We start from the raw sequence: 15,405 nt of genomic DNA, 5'->3' as shown, positions 1-15,405 counted from the left end.
CGTTGTGTTGGACAGATTTGTGCAGCGGTGTTTATGATACCAACCATTCAATTCACAGACGGGTCTGTTGTTCGTGTTTGCGGGAGAGAGAGAGAGAGAGCGTGACCGAGTGAGAGGATGTGCAGAGCGGATATGCGCTGCAATCAAGAACGATTTTAAAATGGGGTCACCAAATTTACTTGGGCAGCTGTTAATCTACCTGGACGGCCCGCCCAAGTAAAGCCTATATATGGGAAACAATGTGTTGTTGTAGCCTACAGTTTAATGATTCAGTTTTAAATGTAGGCTATTTGACTGTTTTGATCTGTAATGACATTTGTTGAGTTGAGAAGCTCCGCATGTGGCGGCAGGGGAAGCCTACGGCATCCTGCGGGAGGAGCTCCCGAGGCCGGCCAGTCGTCCGCTCACAGAGCCCTCTACTCCCACTGTCACACAGACCGCTGCAGCAACAACAGTAACACAGCTGTAAGGTTTTCATACCGCTCATCTGTCTTTAGATTCTGACTATGGTTGAATCTTTTAACTTAAATAAAGAGAAAGCTGTGCGGATCGGCCAAACAGAGTCGAGTAGAGTCGAGGTGAGTTGAGCTGGTACTGGTAATGAAAAAGCTCCAAAAGAGGTACTCAACAAGGATGCCCATTATCCCCACAACTGTTTGCACTTTTTATTGAACCCCTGGCTGCTTCCATTGGGCCATGTGACCATATCTCAGGCATCCAATCAAAGTCACACCACCATAAAATTAGTCTTTAATGAGGCATTCCTCATTAGGAATCCCTATGAGGCTGGTTCTCCTCTCTTAATAGTGTAGTCACTGTTTTTTATTGGAAAAAAACTAAACCAGAAATTTAAGTACAGCGTGTATCATCCAAGATCCTAAACAATATGGAGGATTTGGGGCTCTTAACTGCTACAAAAAACAACAACACTATCAACAGCAATCCAGTTGGTGGAAGCCAAAACAATCAAAATTCTCAACCACAGCTTCTCACCGTCTATGCATACCAAACTATGGTTTAACCCAGTGTTTTAACCAACAACAAACAATTTTCCCAACCTGGAATAGGAGAGGAGTAGCCTGGGACAATTATTCAACGACGACTTGCTCATGACCACAAAAAATAACATACTGCTTCTTCCAGTATATGTAGTTAATATCCAAATGATTTATCCTAGATAAACAAACATTGTCCAAACACAACTGATGATTATTTCCATAAAGGCTCTGCTTATACATTCAAATCTTTTGGTCAAGGGCCATGAATGGGCTATCCAATATTCTCACCCTTAGCATCCACCAATTCTTCATCACTGCATTACTTGGTGACATCCTGACTTTACACGTTCCCAAACATTTCAAACTGTTCATATTATTAGCACTAATTATTGCCAAAAAGGTAATTTTTCTCTTTCTCTCCACAATTAGCCCCTGATGTATGATTCACATCAGTATAATAATTTTATGTATTATTATTCTAATCAAATCAAAAACAACAAATGCAATGCTTTCTTGTGATAGCAAATCTGATCTGAACATCTGGGGCTCATGAGAAACATACCAGCCGCTTGCTGTAGAGCAGCGCAGTGCTGCTGCCAGTAGTGATGGCCCAGTGGCAGAAGTTGAGCACATGGTGGATCTGTTGAGCCAGCTGGGTGGTATCCTTATGCTGAGCCACAAGCCTTATACTGCGCTCTTTGGTCACACTCTAAACAGAAAGTGAGATTATTCTGGTTAAGGAACTGCAACTTAGAGACTGAACATCCCAGTTAAATAAATTAGTCTTAACCAAGCCAAATTTCTTTCCAAGCTATTACATGAATGTTGCTATGCATAGTGATAGATTTAATGATTAACTTTGACTAGATTAAAATGTAATGATCTCCGTGGGGAGCTTGGGTTATTGCAGCAGTCAATAATAGAATGCAAAAAAGACAAACACTCAATTAAATAAGAGCACAGCAAATGGAGAAGTACTCAAGTATATAACAAAGCAAATTTGATTCAATGACAGAACAGTGAAGATATGCAGGGGGATCAATGGAAGTATGCATAATTCACTGTGTATATGTTGTGAACAGAACACATCAAATAAAGAAATATTCAATTTCTACAAGAAATGAGAGGGTGAGTACATAATGTGACTACGTTGTTGGATCTCACATCAGAATTTTCTGGGGAGTCCAGACACATACCACATATTGAAAGGTTTTGCCAAAAGCTTTTGTGTAGGTTAATATTTTCAGTAAACTTTGTATGTTTCAGTGAGTCAGAAGACACTCTGAGCTCACATAAATGTATACAAAAACAACAGTTTCATATCCATTACAACAAATGTACTTATCATCTTTTCCAAGCGATTACCTCCAACTGCTGCAGCAAGGACTTTCCCTTCTTGTTGATCTCATTAATAAGAGTAAATACGGCAATTTTGATCTCATGCTCCACCTTCCTATGTGTCTCATTCAGCTCTTTTAACCTGGATAAAAAAAAGGGACAACAAAACATTTAGAGACACTAGCCACCAATACACATGTTGACTAAATGTGTCAGCCCATTACCTACAGTAACTATGTCAACAAAAATTCACACCTGCTTTGCACCTGAGAGACAGAGTAATGTACATAGTTCTTCTTTTCCTGTAGTTTGGCCACACTGGTCTCAATTATGCCTTTCTGGTTCTGAAAAGCCTCCTCCAGGAACTGGTACCTGAGAGTTGAGGGGCAACACTCTTATAATTACCAACAACAACTGAATGACAAACAAAAATTAGAAATAGGGTCAAAAAATAAATGAGGATTCTAGGGAAACATTTCATTGAAAGTTCACAAATAAAAATAATGGGCCAAAAAGGATTGTTCACATTTTATTTATTAGCACTAAAGTACCATGCATGAATACAACTATTTTCTCTGTCAGAAGATTTATGAGAATTTGAGTGGGGGGGTAGCTTCCTGCTAAACAGCAAGCTTGATGGTACACCAGAGCCCTGTTTCAGAAAGCAGGTTCAACAAACTCTGAATCTAACTGAGCTATGAGTTGATTAATCCTGAGATGTGAAACTCATAAGTCTTCGGTTCCAGAACAGCTGATCCATCATGTGAGGAAAGTCTAAAACGGAAGTCACGTTATTTAAGTTAAAACTCAAAAAAATTCAACATTTACTTTATTAGTTTAATCTGAGACGTAATTCTCCCAAGTCAAAGTCCGGGGTTTTACACATCCAACCACCCCATCCTTCTTCCTTATGCGGACTTTACCATTATTAATAATCCGTCACCCGATGTCCTCATAACATATATAAGCAATTATAAAAATGGTAAAGAGAAAAACTATATTCAGTGGAGCAGAGCCCCCCGATCCTGGGCTGTGCACATCCAATTCCAGTTAGTGATGTTTCCAGTAAGGATGCTTTCAGGACAGTGTAGCCTTTAGATTTTATTCTGTGGCGTGTCTTTACATCAATGACAGATTGATCATAACAGCAGTTAAAAAGCAGCCATGTTAAAGACTATGTTTGGGTAACAAACTAATGTTTAACTAGGATTTCTATGTTTTTAGAGATGTGAACTTCTGCAAATGACAGCGTTCCACTTGTGCTTTGATATCAACTGTACGAATGAGGAAATGAAATGGTTTGTCAGATAGGTGCTTCAGGCTTCGCAGGAGTGGGTGAGTCACAGAGAAACTCAAGAGTTTGTGAAGAAAACCTGCCAGCGAGCAGGTTAGGTTCACAGAGTCAGTTACCATGGTACCACTCACCTCAGGCTTAACAAACTCAAGAGTTTTCAGTAAACCCGCTTTCTGAAATAGGACTGGCTGATAACTTAGGCTGCCTCCCTGCGTTCCTGATAATGACTGAACACCATGAGATGATTTGAAGATTTGATAACAAATACACTTGTGGTCAACGCCAAAATATGCACAGCACAAGGGTGCGATCAGATTCATTTGTTGGATTGACTTTATCGGAATTTTTTTGTTTTTGTTTTTTTTTTTTTTTTACATATTACTGGATATGTTGTGATCCTATTGTTGGATTTTAGTCCCATTTTTGTCTATTGCATTCTTTGTAACTTATCAGCTTTCTGATCAGTTATTCTAATGCATACAATGAAGAGGTCTCTTTAAATGTCCTCTTGAAGACATTTTCCCTCTCTATGCCGTTTTGTTGGCTGGGTGGGGAATTGTTGCCCATTGAAAAACTGCATGTGATGCGACTTACACAAGTAAACAGTGAGGTGAATAGAAAGTGGGGGTAAATTATTCAGACAGGACTACATTGGTGGGTCATTGTTGTCCTTGTATTACCTCTACTAAGAAGGTGACTGTGACTGCTTTGTTAATCTGTTTGTTGGATGGCTATGTGGTTTAAAAAGTGTTTTTCCTGACCAGTTTTACTTCCACTGCACGTGCGTCACTACCTCCACACATGCGCAGTAGAAGACAGAAGACCCATACGTTGGTGGAACCACACGATTGGCTGTAATGTTTCCCGCTTTAGCTAATAAAAGACGATTGGCTTTCTAGCGGGAGGGGCGGGAGACCGCCATCTTTGGCGTTACGGACTTTCCCCATAGAGTTGTTTTGAGGATGTGATTGAGTGGTGTGTCTCCTCTATAAAACATCTCTGGTATAATAATTAGACATAAAACTTGCCACCAGTATACAACCAAAATGCACATTTAAATTAACATTGTTGCAAAATATTGAATAGTGGCAGACTATATCATACCAGTTACAGAAGCTGTTACACAGGAGAACGACAGTCCCTTAGTAATAAAATACATCTGTGGGAGATCTGTGTTAGATGCTGAGCTACCTGTGCTCCTTATGCTCCAGCAGCTGGCAGTCCCTACATGTCAAAGTGTCACAGGTCTCACAGAAAAGCTTCAGCGGCTCCTGTTTGTGGACAGGGCAGAAAACAGGCCTCTGTCCTGATGAACCAACAGACTCTGTAGACACACAGGAGAAAATACACCACTGATGCTTAATTGGAGAGAGAGAGAGAAATAGATAGAGGTAAATTATGCACAGAAATCATTTTAAGAAATACAAAAATAGAAAAAAAAAAAAAAAATGTTGTGTCAAAGCCCCAGTCGTTATGTCTGTTCAGAGCTTCAGGGTGCATGGTTCCCCCAGCTATAGGTACCATCAAAGCAACCAGAATCTGCAGCACTGTTACCATGGCAACAGCCTATCAGCAAAACCACATTCACAGTGCTTCAACTAGGATTTGTCTTATTGAGGCTTTTGCAGTTTTAGCATCAGTAAAGATTGGTCAGTTTTTCACCCTGAGGGTCAGCCATCTTACCAGAAGCAGCATCGGCATCCTCTTTTGTGTGAATCTTGTGGTCCTTGGTAATTTTGACCCTCTGGTGGGCCTCCACACAGGTCTTGCACAGCCATTCTCCACACTCCACACAAAAGCCTATGGTTCCTGCATTGTCCTCGCAACTTGTGCACACCTGCGAAGATAACACCAATTAGCATCTAAAAGAACTCTACATAGAATCAGAGGCGGACTCTCCAGAATCAGTGTTGGAGGTGAATGGTACAGGTGAATGAACGCGTGCTCATATCATCAAATGGTGTTGCCTTGGTACTGACACAGTACTTTGATAACACATGCATTGGGACAATGCAAAACATTTTCAGGCTTAAGAAAAATGGCTGATGTTTGAAGTTTGGTCTGATGGCGGCACTAAATAAATGGCCAGGGGTTCTTTAAATTCAGCTGACTCATCTGAATTGTCAGTATTAACATACATTGCAAATTCTGTGTCAGAGTAATGGGTCAAGAGATGAACAGTGTGGTTTTACTGGAGGAAACAAATAAAATTAAATAATTAAAGCTGAACAAAAATAAGCTCCTTACTATATTTAGAACAGAGGTTGATAACTTTTTCGTAAATTTTACTCCAGCAAAGTTCCAGAGGAACAGGATGAACATCTCCTAAAAATATTCACTGGCTGCTATCAAGAGTTATGAAAATGGTTGCAGGATTGCCTTCCCACAAAGAATGACTAGACAAAAATTATAATTAAAATAAACTGTATAAAGAGTATGATCTTTGTTTTAAAATGACATATGTTTTAATACGTCTGTGTGATATGTAATGGACCAAATCTGTCATTGAAAAAAAGACTGTTCCTGTAATGCCACAATAGTATCCATGTCTACCTACTCACTTGGCCTGAAAATACCAATACAAAAAAAAAAATACATGGTTCAGGAGTATAGAAAGGTAAGTTGGTAAGACTTTGCCTCGTCTTCCTTTTTATTAGAAATTAAGGTATCAGAATCCCCAAATCATGCTGAGATCCCTCTAACAGCAGAGCAGAGCCTACATGGCAAAGAGTTGATGTGGATACACTTGTGTACAAGACATCTTGGCCAAAAGGCAAACCGTTTTGACGTACCTGTGCAGCCTTTTCATCAGACGTGCTGGTTGCCTCTGTGGTATCTTTAACGAAGTAGTTGTCAACAATGTCACTTTGTTTGTAGTCCTGGTGGCACACCGAACAGCGCATAACATTTACTAAAGACAGAAGAGACAGAAAATCAGGGGGTCACCACCAGTTAAATGAGATTTCATTGATGACTGATCGGTGAAGAAAAATGGAAACAAAACCAAACAAGCAGCTGCCATCAAGGAAAAGCTCATATGCACGTTATTACCTGAGCTCTTATAAAGCCCCCTAAACTCGGCTAAGAATAGTCCTGCTTCGACAAAAGCTGATTAAAAAGAGGCCTTCAGCAGACTTTCTGCTTATTTCCATAATTTCCTTTAGGTAAATTCCTGTTATTAAAAATTCTTCAACTGTGGGGCAACCCCTACGTATTCATGGTGGCTAATTGATTTAACGCTTGTCTCCAAAAGATTCAATCACATCATCCGTGGCATTTTTATTAGAATATTAAAATCACATGGCCAAACAATGAGGACTGTTTCACTTAATCACATTAGTTGGCTTTGTTAATAGCATTAAATGAATTACTGCTATATTCATACACCACAACAAGTAATTAGTTCAGCGCATTAACTTTTTAAAATTATTTTCTAAAATCTATTCTTTTGCATAAGACTAAACTGTTGTAAATTGAGTGAGCGATGCTCCTCCTAGCCCATACACACATAAACTACCCCAGCCAGCTGAGGTAAAAACCAGTGTAAGCTGGTTTGAGCCGGTCTACGCTGGCTGGAGCAGCAATGGGCTGGTTTGTGTAAGCTCCAGCTGCAGGGGTCCCTGAGTGATTGGTTGTGAAAACAGCAGGACTGGACTGGACTGAATACACACACAGACGCCCCACACTAAAGTCTAATATTATGAACAAGATTTACTTCACATACATGTTTTAAATTGGGTCAGCATAATATTGCTCCTCCCCTACCTCATAAATTATCCCCTCACCAGCCAGCTGAGACAAAAACCGGAGTAAGCCAGTTTGAGCCGGTCTACACTGACTTGAGCTGCACACGGCCGGTTCGTGTAAGCTCCAGCTGCATGGGTTCCTGAGTGATTGGTTGTGAAAGCAGCTGGACTGGGGTTGAGTTGAGGAACCCACACAACCCCACACACACATATACAAAAACAAATGTACCACACAGCTGCCACTTTAAACTGGAGCAGTCCATGATCAGCTTCACCCCTTTATTTATACACACAAACACACACACATATTTTGTTGGTAGTGTCAGAACTGAAGAAGTCCTTTGGATAAGGGACGAAACGTCTTCCAGTATCTTCAACCAAGTCCAGTTGCCCTTCATTTTAACCTTCGTTGGATATTTAGATTATTATATGAAGTGGTCATTTTGGTTCAACAAAAAATAATTTGTATCTTAGTCATATTTTATTATCTTTACATAATATTTTAATAAATCAATTAGTAATGCAATAAGAAAAAATACTTATCTAGTACTATTTTGCAGGTTAATGCACATTTAACTTAATAATAATAATAAAACATTATTCAGTTGCACTCAACAGGTGCTTCTGGATAATCCAAGGCCTATATTAGAAAGAAGCTAAACATCATGTCAGATTACAAGGTGCAATAAGCTATAACAGACATTACAAAGGAGAAGTAGAAAGAGAGGATGAACTCATGAATTAAGTCCAATCAGTACAAGTTGGAAACAGTGAAGTTGTTTCTGAACTGAGCCTACTCTTTAAATTTCCTCCTTTTATGTACATCAATATAAGCAGTTTAACTGATTATCTTTCGTGTTAAAGCTTCAGCATTTACCACATATTCTGGTAATTTATTAGCCACCCTTCCTCTAACCAGGTAAAGCACTGGATTAAATACTATCAATAAGTAGCTTGGCTAAGTGTTGTGACCAGGGCAGGCGTGACATAATTTGTAATCCTTTATGTAAAGCCGAGTTAATCAATGCTATAAATGTAGGATTTAATTGTTAAGGTGAAAGTGGTCAATGAATAATTTTGTTAAATGTTAGTGTGGATAGACTGGCTCCAATGCGGTGTAGTTAATTATTATATTAACTCAGAAGTGTTTTATTATTAAACCCTCCCCTTCCAAACTCCAGATGGGGTGTGAACGCAGCCAAACATTTAAAGCAAAAACATTTTCCCATGTCAATTTCAAATTGTCAGCATGATCATATTAACACATGCGTTGTACCAACTGGGCAGAATGTAGCGATATGAGGAACCAAACAGCACTCCATTAGCCGAGGAACACGGCCGAACCGGGACCGATCACAGCCCCCCGAGACAAACGGTGACGTGTTCGACAAGGGATTACAGTACAGTATTACAGTAGGCTGATTCGGCTAACATGGCTAACCGAGCTAATAGCGGCTACACCTAGCAGCAGTTATCTGTCAGCGTCCTTTAGTAACAAGTAAAGATAGCTATCTGTCCATCAGGAAACTTTACCTCGTTTACAGTACGTTACCTCGGTACTGTACTCCATTGTTGAAACTAGAATATAACAGTATGGGATTATTAAGACCAATACAGATAGTGTTATGTGAAGATTTTAACAACTCAATATATCTGCCTTTTTTTCCAGAAACACATAAAGATTATCCCCAACATTTCTTATGTGAACTTATGAGACCTCACCAAGATAACATGACATAATGCAGTTTAAAAATAATGTTTTTTCCCCCCTTACTGTTATAAATAGTAGCCTAGTTTGACCAAAAGAACAGCTGAGTATGTCTCTCATTTTCTTTTATAATCATTTATTAGTCATTTATTGGCTGTTGAAAACACTGATGGCAATTAGCTCATAATAATAATATCGGCACGCCAATTGATGGGTCAGGCTCTGGTCAAAACTGGCCTCATAACGTTTAGACAAGTCCAAATGGTACCACTTTATTTGAGGTCAAGGGAATTATTCACGACACCGTTATAAAAATATTTGACAGTGTAATAAAAACCTAATGACATCTTAATGACAAGTTCAAAATATATAACTTTATTTGAGGTCAGGGGAATTATTCTTGACACAGTTATAATGGTTTCATGACAGCCAGTGTCAAAACCAACCCCGTATGACAGTATAATGTAATGTTAGCGCACAAAGCTAAATAGTTTATTATACGTCTGATAGTTAGACCTGATATGGCAGGTTTATGACTTGTTGACTGTTGTCTTGGTTAATGTCAAGTGGTCATAACAAACACATCTCAAACAATGTCAGTTGTAATTAAAAATTACATTCAGTCCGTTATAAACTTCAATAAAGACACCTTCATGATCATGGTAGGTGTCATGGTTATGTCAGTCTTACGCACACCCCTTCAAATATAGTGTTACCAAAAATTCACCCTAAAAGTTTCCCCATAAACAATCCTTCGTGGTGATGGGCAGTCTTTTATACAATTCAGACCATGTAAAGCTAAATCTCTCCCCTAATACTAAAAGTAATTCCTGAAAACCGCATTCAAACCATGGGTTATTAAAACTCTCCACTGAGACAGAGAATAATAAAATTAAATCAGGCTTGGTAACAGGTAAGGCGGAAAACCTCTACACACGTAGCTAAAACTGGAGAATTAAGAGTTAAGAGATGTCTTGGTGACACTTTTTTTGTATAGACTGCCAGTGCTAAGATCAGTTTTAAATGAAAGTCATGATTGCATTTTCTGGTTCAGCCCTGCAATTCAGTCATTCTTGTGTAGAGGTTCATATCACATATCATAGTTCAGACACCTGCCAATATATTGCCAGTTGAGGTGCCCTACAAAATGTCAACAATAGCAGCAAAGGCTGAGGTTTAATTTGCTTAAATCTGCCATCAAGAGAGATGCTATGTCAGGACAAATATTGAAAACGATACAAAGTATAAACTTTGACTGAATATACCTTTTCAACAAGCTGTTTTCACTGTAACGTTTGCTCTTTGTGAGTAGCATAAAGGGAACTACAAACTTCATCTCATTAAACATCCCTGTGTTGTAAAATGACAAATAAATCTAACATGTACCTTGAAAATAAAGAAATCTATAGTTTTGCTTTAATGTATGTCTGCTCTCAGAATGAAGCTTTTGGTCCACCAGCTGAACTGTTTCTTGACTCTTGGGGCTTTCGCCAGGTTTCTGGCAATCAAGCCTTCCAAAAATGTAGCCACATCATGAAGTCTACTAGACAGATGGTGCATCTTTTAAAGCACTGTAAGGTAGCAGTTTTTGTATGCACTGACACAGAATTATAAATCATCCTGTAATGCATTCACCAAAGAAAAACAATTGGAGACCTTATCTCATGAGTTTGACTTTCAAATGACAAAAATGACCTAATAATTAGGAGATATGGATTTCATATTTACAAGAAAATCACATAATTTAGAGATATGGATATCATAATTACAAGAAAAGAAAAAAAGTGATATTTTGATAAATGCCATTTAGACAAAAATTCAGCATGTACAGTATATGACATGCTCTGTTACATGTTAACATCACATTTTGGATTCACATGAATCCATCAACAATACTTTTGTAGACAGAGTTTATATTAATAATTATTGATATATTGTATGTATGACATTTGTCATAATTTTATAATTAACTCAACTAGCCTCACTGTTACTAGTGAACATGAAGTGATGCATTCTCGGTCTGATAAGTAGCCGACAAAGTTTGATCAGCATCCATTCATTTTGATGTCATCTAGCTGTTAATCTACTGAAAAGTATTAAATCATTACAAAAATACAAATGACCACGTTTCTGGAGGGGGGGGGGGACTATAGCATCTTGCAAATGGTTTCGGCACGATCACTGATTTGGCATAACAAGTCCTTTTTTACAATTAAAACTCAAGCGCTCGCGCTGGTTCATGTTACTCACTGCCGCCTGTTTACAACTATTATGGTGGAAGCATGGGTGTAAGTAGTGATTAACGGCATCACTGGTTGAAGCCTATTTAACCACAGACAGACGGCCAGCTTCTCTGCGCAGTGCAATAGCCTGAAATTTAACTCCCTGGCCGGTAAGCATCGGTGTATTTGGGTGTGAAGTTTCATAACAGCCCTCTTGCAGCCTATCACAATTCCCAACGAAAATCAATGAGGTTTCCCCCTAAAACTGGAAGCGCGAACTTTTGACAGACAGCAATTCATCTTATATAGCATCAACTGACCGCGCCGAGGACTGTTCACAGGCAGATCTAGTTACGCTGACGTTACTTGCTCGTGAAAAACTTACCTATGTGTGTTTCAGTTTGCCCGTGTGGTCCAGACACCTGTACGCTTAGCTGTCTATCTGGCTGCGGGATACATTTTAGGCAAAATGAATGCAGACAAGGCAGAAGTTTTGGTTCACATTCTCGGCTCTGAAGACTTTGTTTACACACTGCGCACGTATCCAGTAAATTAATGGGAGCGGATACCGGCGTGGCCGCTGGAGCCGTAGGAGGGGGGGACATTTCAGCGGTGAGTCCGCCAACAGGAACATCGCCAGCGGCCGGGGTTTCAGTTGCCGTTGGCTCTGCACTGGTGCTGCTAGTCCCAGCTGGGCTGACGGCGTTGCTCGCACTACTATTGGCTTCCCCTCCCGCACCAGAAACCCCGCCGCTGCTAGCGTCTCCTCCGTCGCTGGTGGGTGTAGGTGCCTCGTCTGCGTTATCATGGGACTGTATTTCTTCATCGCTCTTTGTATTCGCTTCAATGACTATTACTGCATTTTCAACTGTCGTCACTGGCTGCTCGCTATCTTGCGCTGGAGGCACTGAGTCCGAATTAGCAGACGGTTCCATATCCTCCTCGCCTTTGTTATCCGCCATCTTCCTTCCTCTTTGAACCGCTGCACGTCCTGCGTAACTTCTCGAACCAGGAGTGCGTATGAGTACGTAATGACGTCGACCAACAGACGACTTTGTTGCTTTTTAGCTGTTCTCAGTAATTTAAGTATTATAAGGCTGTATTTACACCGAGTCGGGCGCTCCGACGATTAGTGCAGGGGTGTGCGAATGTGGCGACCAGTCTCACTTCCATCTTCACAGTTGCTTGATAAACAGAGAAATGCTACAATGCTATCCATGAGCTAAATTCTTCTTGCCTTGGGGGGGTTTGGTCTGATCGCCGGCTCACGTGATTGGCCACCGCAGCGTGACGTTGGTTTGCGTTGTTCCAAAAAAAAACATTCTTTCCTGTTTTGTGGACGCCATAAAATATTAACGTAACTCTAAAGCTGCGAGGACTGTGCTATTTTAACATTTGTGACCTCCCTTCTCCCTGTACACCAACAGCTGCACCTCAAGTCGCCAGTCCATCAAGCTCCTGTAGTTTGCAGATGACACCACCCTCAATGGGCTCATCTCTAATAGGGATGAGTCCGCCTACAGGTGGGAGAATGACCATCTGGTGCATTTAGAACTACCTGGATCTCATTGCTCTTAAGACTGGAGATATGGACCGGTATTTATCAAGCTTCCCTAAGCTACAAATAAATTACAAAAGAAGGATTAATTTTATACAGTTCATTAAGAAAAGCAAATAAAAAAGTGTGTTTGTGTGTGTGTGTGTAATAAATAAATAAATTAAAAATAAATATTAAAAATACAAATAAATTAATTAATAAATAAAACAGTAAATGTGTGTGTTGTGAATTAAATTCATATGGTTCATTACATAAATAAAATAGATAAAACAGTAAAAGTGTGTTTTAAAATATTACAAATTAAAATAAAATAAATTAAACAATAAACGTGTGTGAGTGTGTGTATTAATAGACACAAAAATCTGTATCAAATGTGAAATTAAAAAAAAGACAAATAAAGGAACAATTACTAAAGCAACAAACAATGAAATTAGTAATAATTAGAAAATTTTTCTGAACAATTTCATACATTTATCATTCTAGTTTGAGTTTCCACTGGTTGTCCTCAGTTTGTGGCATGAGGAAATAAATTTTGCTGCAATGACTTGGCATTCTGGCATTTTTCCCAGTAAATAATGGAGTTTCTGTGTATCTGATACAAATTCGAATTTGGGGTATATTTGTGAAATGTTTGCAAAGTGTTTTTCTCCTAATGTTTTATATTGAGGGCATGAGGTTAGAAAGTGCAGCTCTGCTTCTACCTGTCCTCTGTCAGAGTCTCTCCTCTTGTGGTAGCCAGCTCTGTCTGTGGCGACCCTTTTCTATGGCCAGGCTGTGTTCACTCAGTCTGTATGTTGTCTTAGTTTAGGACATTTTATTGTGCTCAAATTGAATGCTTGAAAATTCAAATGTCTGTTGAACATAAACTCCAATTTCACCATTCAATGTGAATTTAGCTGAGAATATTCCTCAATAAGGAATCTGTTCAGTGATTGGTCCTTGCCTATGTTGTCATGCAAAATCCCATTTTGTGGAACAGAAAAGTGTTGTGAATCAGCTCTAAGACTGACACTTAAGATTTAGTCCTACACTTCACTAAAAATACGGGCCCTGAAAATCAGCTCCCTCACCAAGAAAGCCCAGCAGAGGATGTAGGTCTACTTCCTGTGGCAGCTGACAAAGTTCAACCTGCTAGAGACAATGATGGTGCACTTCTACACCGCCATCATTGAGTCCATCCTCACCTCCTCCATCACCATCTGGTACGTTGCTGTCACTGCCAAGTACAAAGGCTGACTACAGCATATTATTCGCTCTGCAGGGAAAGTGATTGACTGCAATCTTCCATTCCTCCAGGACCTGTATGCCTCCAGAACACTGAGGCAAATAGGAAAGACTGTGGCCGCCCCCTCCAACCCTGGACTGAAACAGTTTCAGACACTCCCCTCTGGCAGGAGGCTGCGGTCCATTAGGACCAAAACCTCACAAGAACAGTTTCTTCCCATTTGCAGCTGGCCTCATCAACAAGGCCTGGGACTCCCATTGACGCTGACTCTATGTCGCCTCATCCCCATAGTCTTTATTATTCATTTATGTTCTGGATAGCCTGTCAATATCGTATCATATTTATGTAGGTTCATGTTTATTGTTATGCACCAAGTAACCAAAGCAAATTTCTATCATTGTATTCTTCAACTATAAAGCTGATAATGATTCTGATATTAGAGCATCTTTGACTGAAGTTGGTACTCTGATTTAGATGTTTGAATGAAAGGCCTTGTCCTTGGGTATTTGCCTGTACCCCTGGTTCTGGTATTGCTGATGTTAGATTTTGTGTGCCTTTGTGATTCCTATCTGTATTTATGATGTTGTCTTTAAGATAAATTCTGTTTCAACTTTTTCGCTGCCACCTTTTTGGCTAAAGAATCCCAAAATGGCTTTATGTCTGACTTAAGACCAATCTTGATATTCAGATTTAGTACCAGATAATAGCTTCATTCTTTTTCTAGATTTTTCAAAGGGCCTTTGACTCTATAGAGCATTTTAAAGCTCTTGATTTATTTGGATTTATTTGGAACAAAAATTACACACCTTCTGTGCTTTGAGTAATAGTGTGATTAAATTGCCTCACTGAAGAGATTTAGAATGGAACAGGGGATCTCTCAGGGCTGTCCCATCTCCCCATATTTATTTTCCGTATACAAATTTTTTTTTTAGCCATTTATATTAAAAAGGTAATTTAAAAGGTATTTTGATAGCAGGAAAGGTACTCTCTTGGCGTGAGCAAGATGATGATACAACTCTATTTTTACAGATAGATAGATAGAACATTTCTATTACAGTTAATCTATGTGTTTCCAACAGGCTATGGTCTCAAACTAAATCTTTTCAGATGTGAGTTGCTTCCCATCAAGGCCTGCAGTGATTTGTGAAGTTTCAGGAATTCCCAGGAAATTTAAAGTCAAATACCTTAAAGTCAAGAATGAGTGAACGCTACAACCAGAGATATCCATCAACTACTCCACCAGGAAGTTCAGATCCTTTTGAGCATAAAAATGAATAATATATGCATAAAAGAAATCATCCAGAGGTATAGACTGG

At 39.4% G+C, this 15,405-nt stretch overlaps 1 protein-coding gene across 1 annotated transcript in view; it reads right to left on the bottom strand.

Moving 5' to 3' along the window:
* Window positions 1-12,550, bottom strand: part of trim33 (tripartite motif containing 33) — a 35,927-nt gene extending 23,377 nt beyond the window's left edge. Inside the window, exons 1-7 of the mRNA XM_046056101.1 lie at window positions 11,692-12,550; window positions 6,423-6,541; window positions 5,314-5,467; window positions 4,822-4,954; window positions 2,592-2,708; window positions 2,364-2,478; window positions 1,561-1,707 (exon numbers count right to left, since the gene is read on the bottom strand). Of these exons, the coding sequence (XP_045912057.1) occupies window positions 1,561-1,707; window positions 2,364-2,478; window positions 2,592-2,708; window positions 4,822-4,954; window positions 5,314-5,467; window positions 6,423-6,541; window positions 11,692-12,268 (1,362 nt within the window). The 5' untranslated portion in view covers window positions 12,269-12,550. The remainder of the gene's footprint in view (window positions 1-1,560; window positions 1,708-2,363; window positions 2,479-2,591; window positions 2,709-4,821; window positions 4,955-5,313; window positions 5,468-6,422; window positions 6,542-11,691) is intronic.
* Between the last annotated feature and the right edge of the window lie 2,855 nt (window positions 12,551-15,405).

This window comes from Micropterus dolomieu, linkage group LG08 (assembly GCF_021292245.1).
Source record: "Micropterus dolomieu isolate WLL.071019.BEF.003 ecotype Adirondacks linkage group LG08, ASM2129224v1, whole genome shotgun sequence".
Taxonomy (NCBI): domain Eukaryota; kingdom Metazoa; phylum Chordata; class Actinopteri; order Centrarchiformes; family Centrarchidae; genus Micropterus; species Micropterus dolomieu.
The sequence above is the reverse complement of the archived record's forward strand: the minus strand, read 5'-3'. Positions and strand labels throughout refer to the sequence as shown.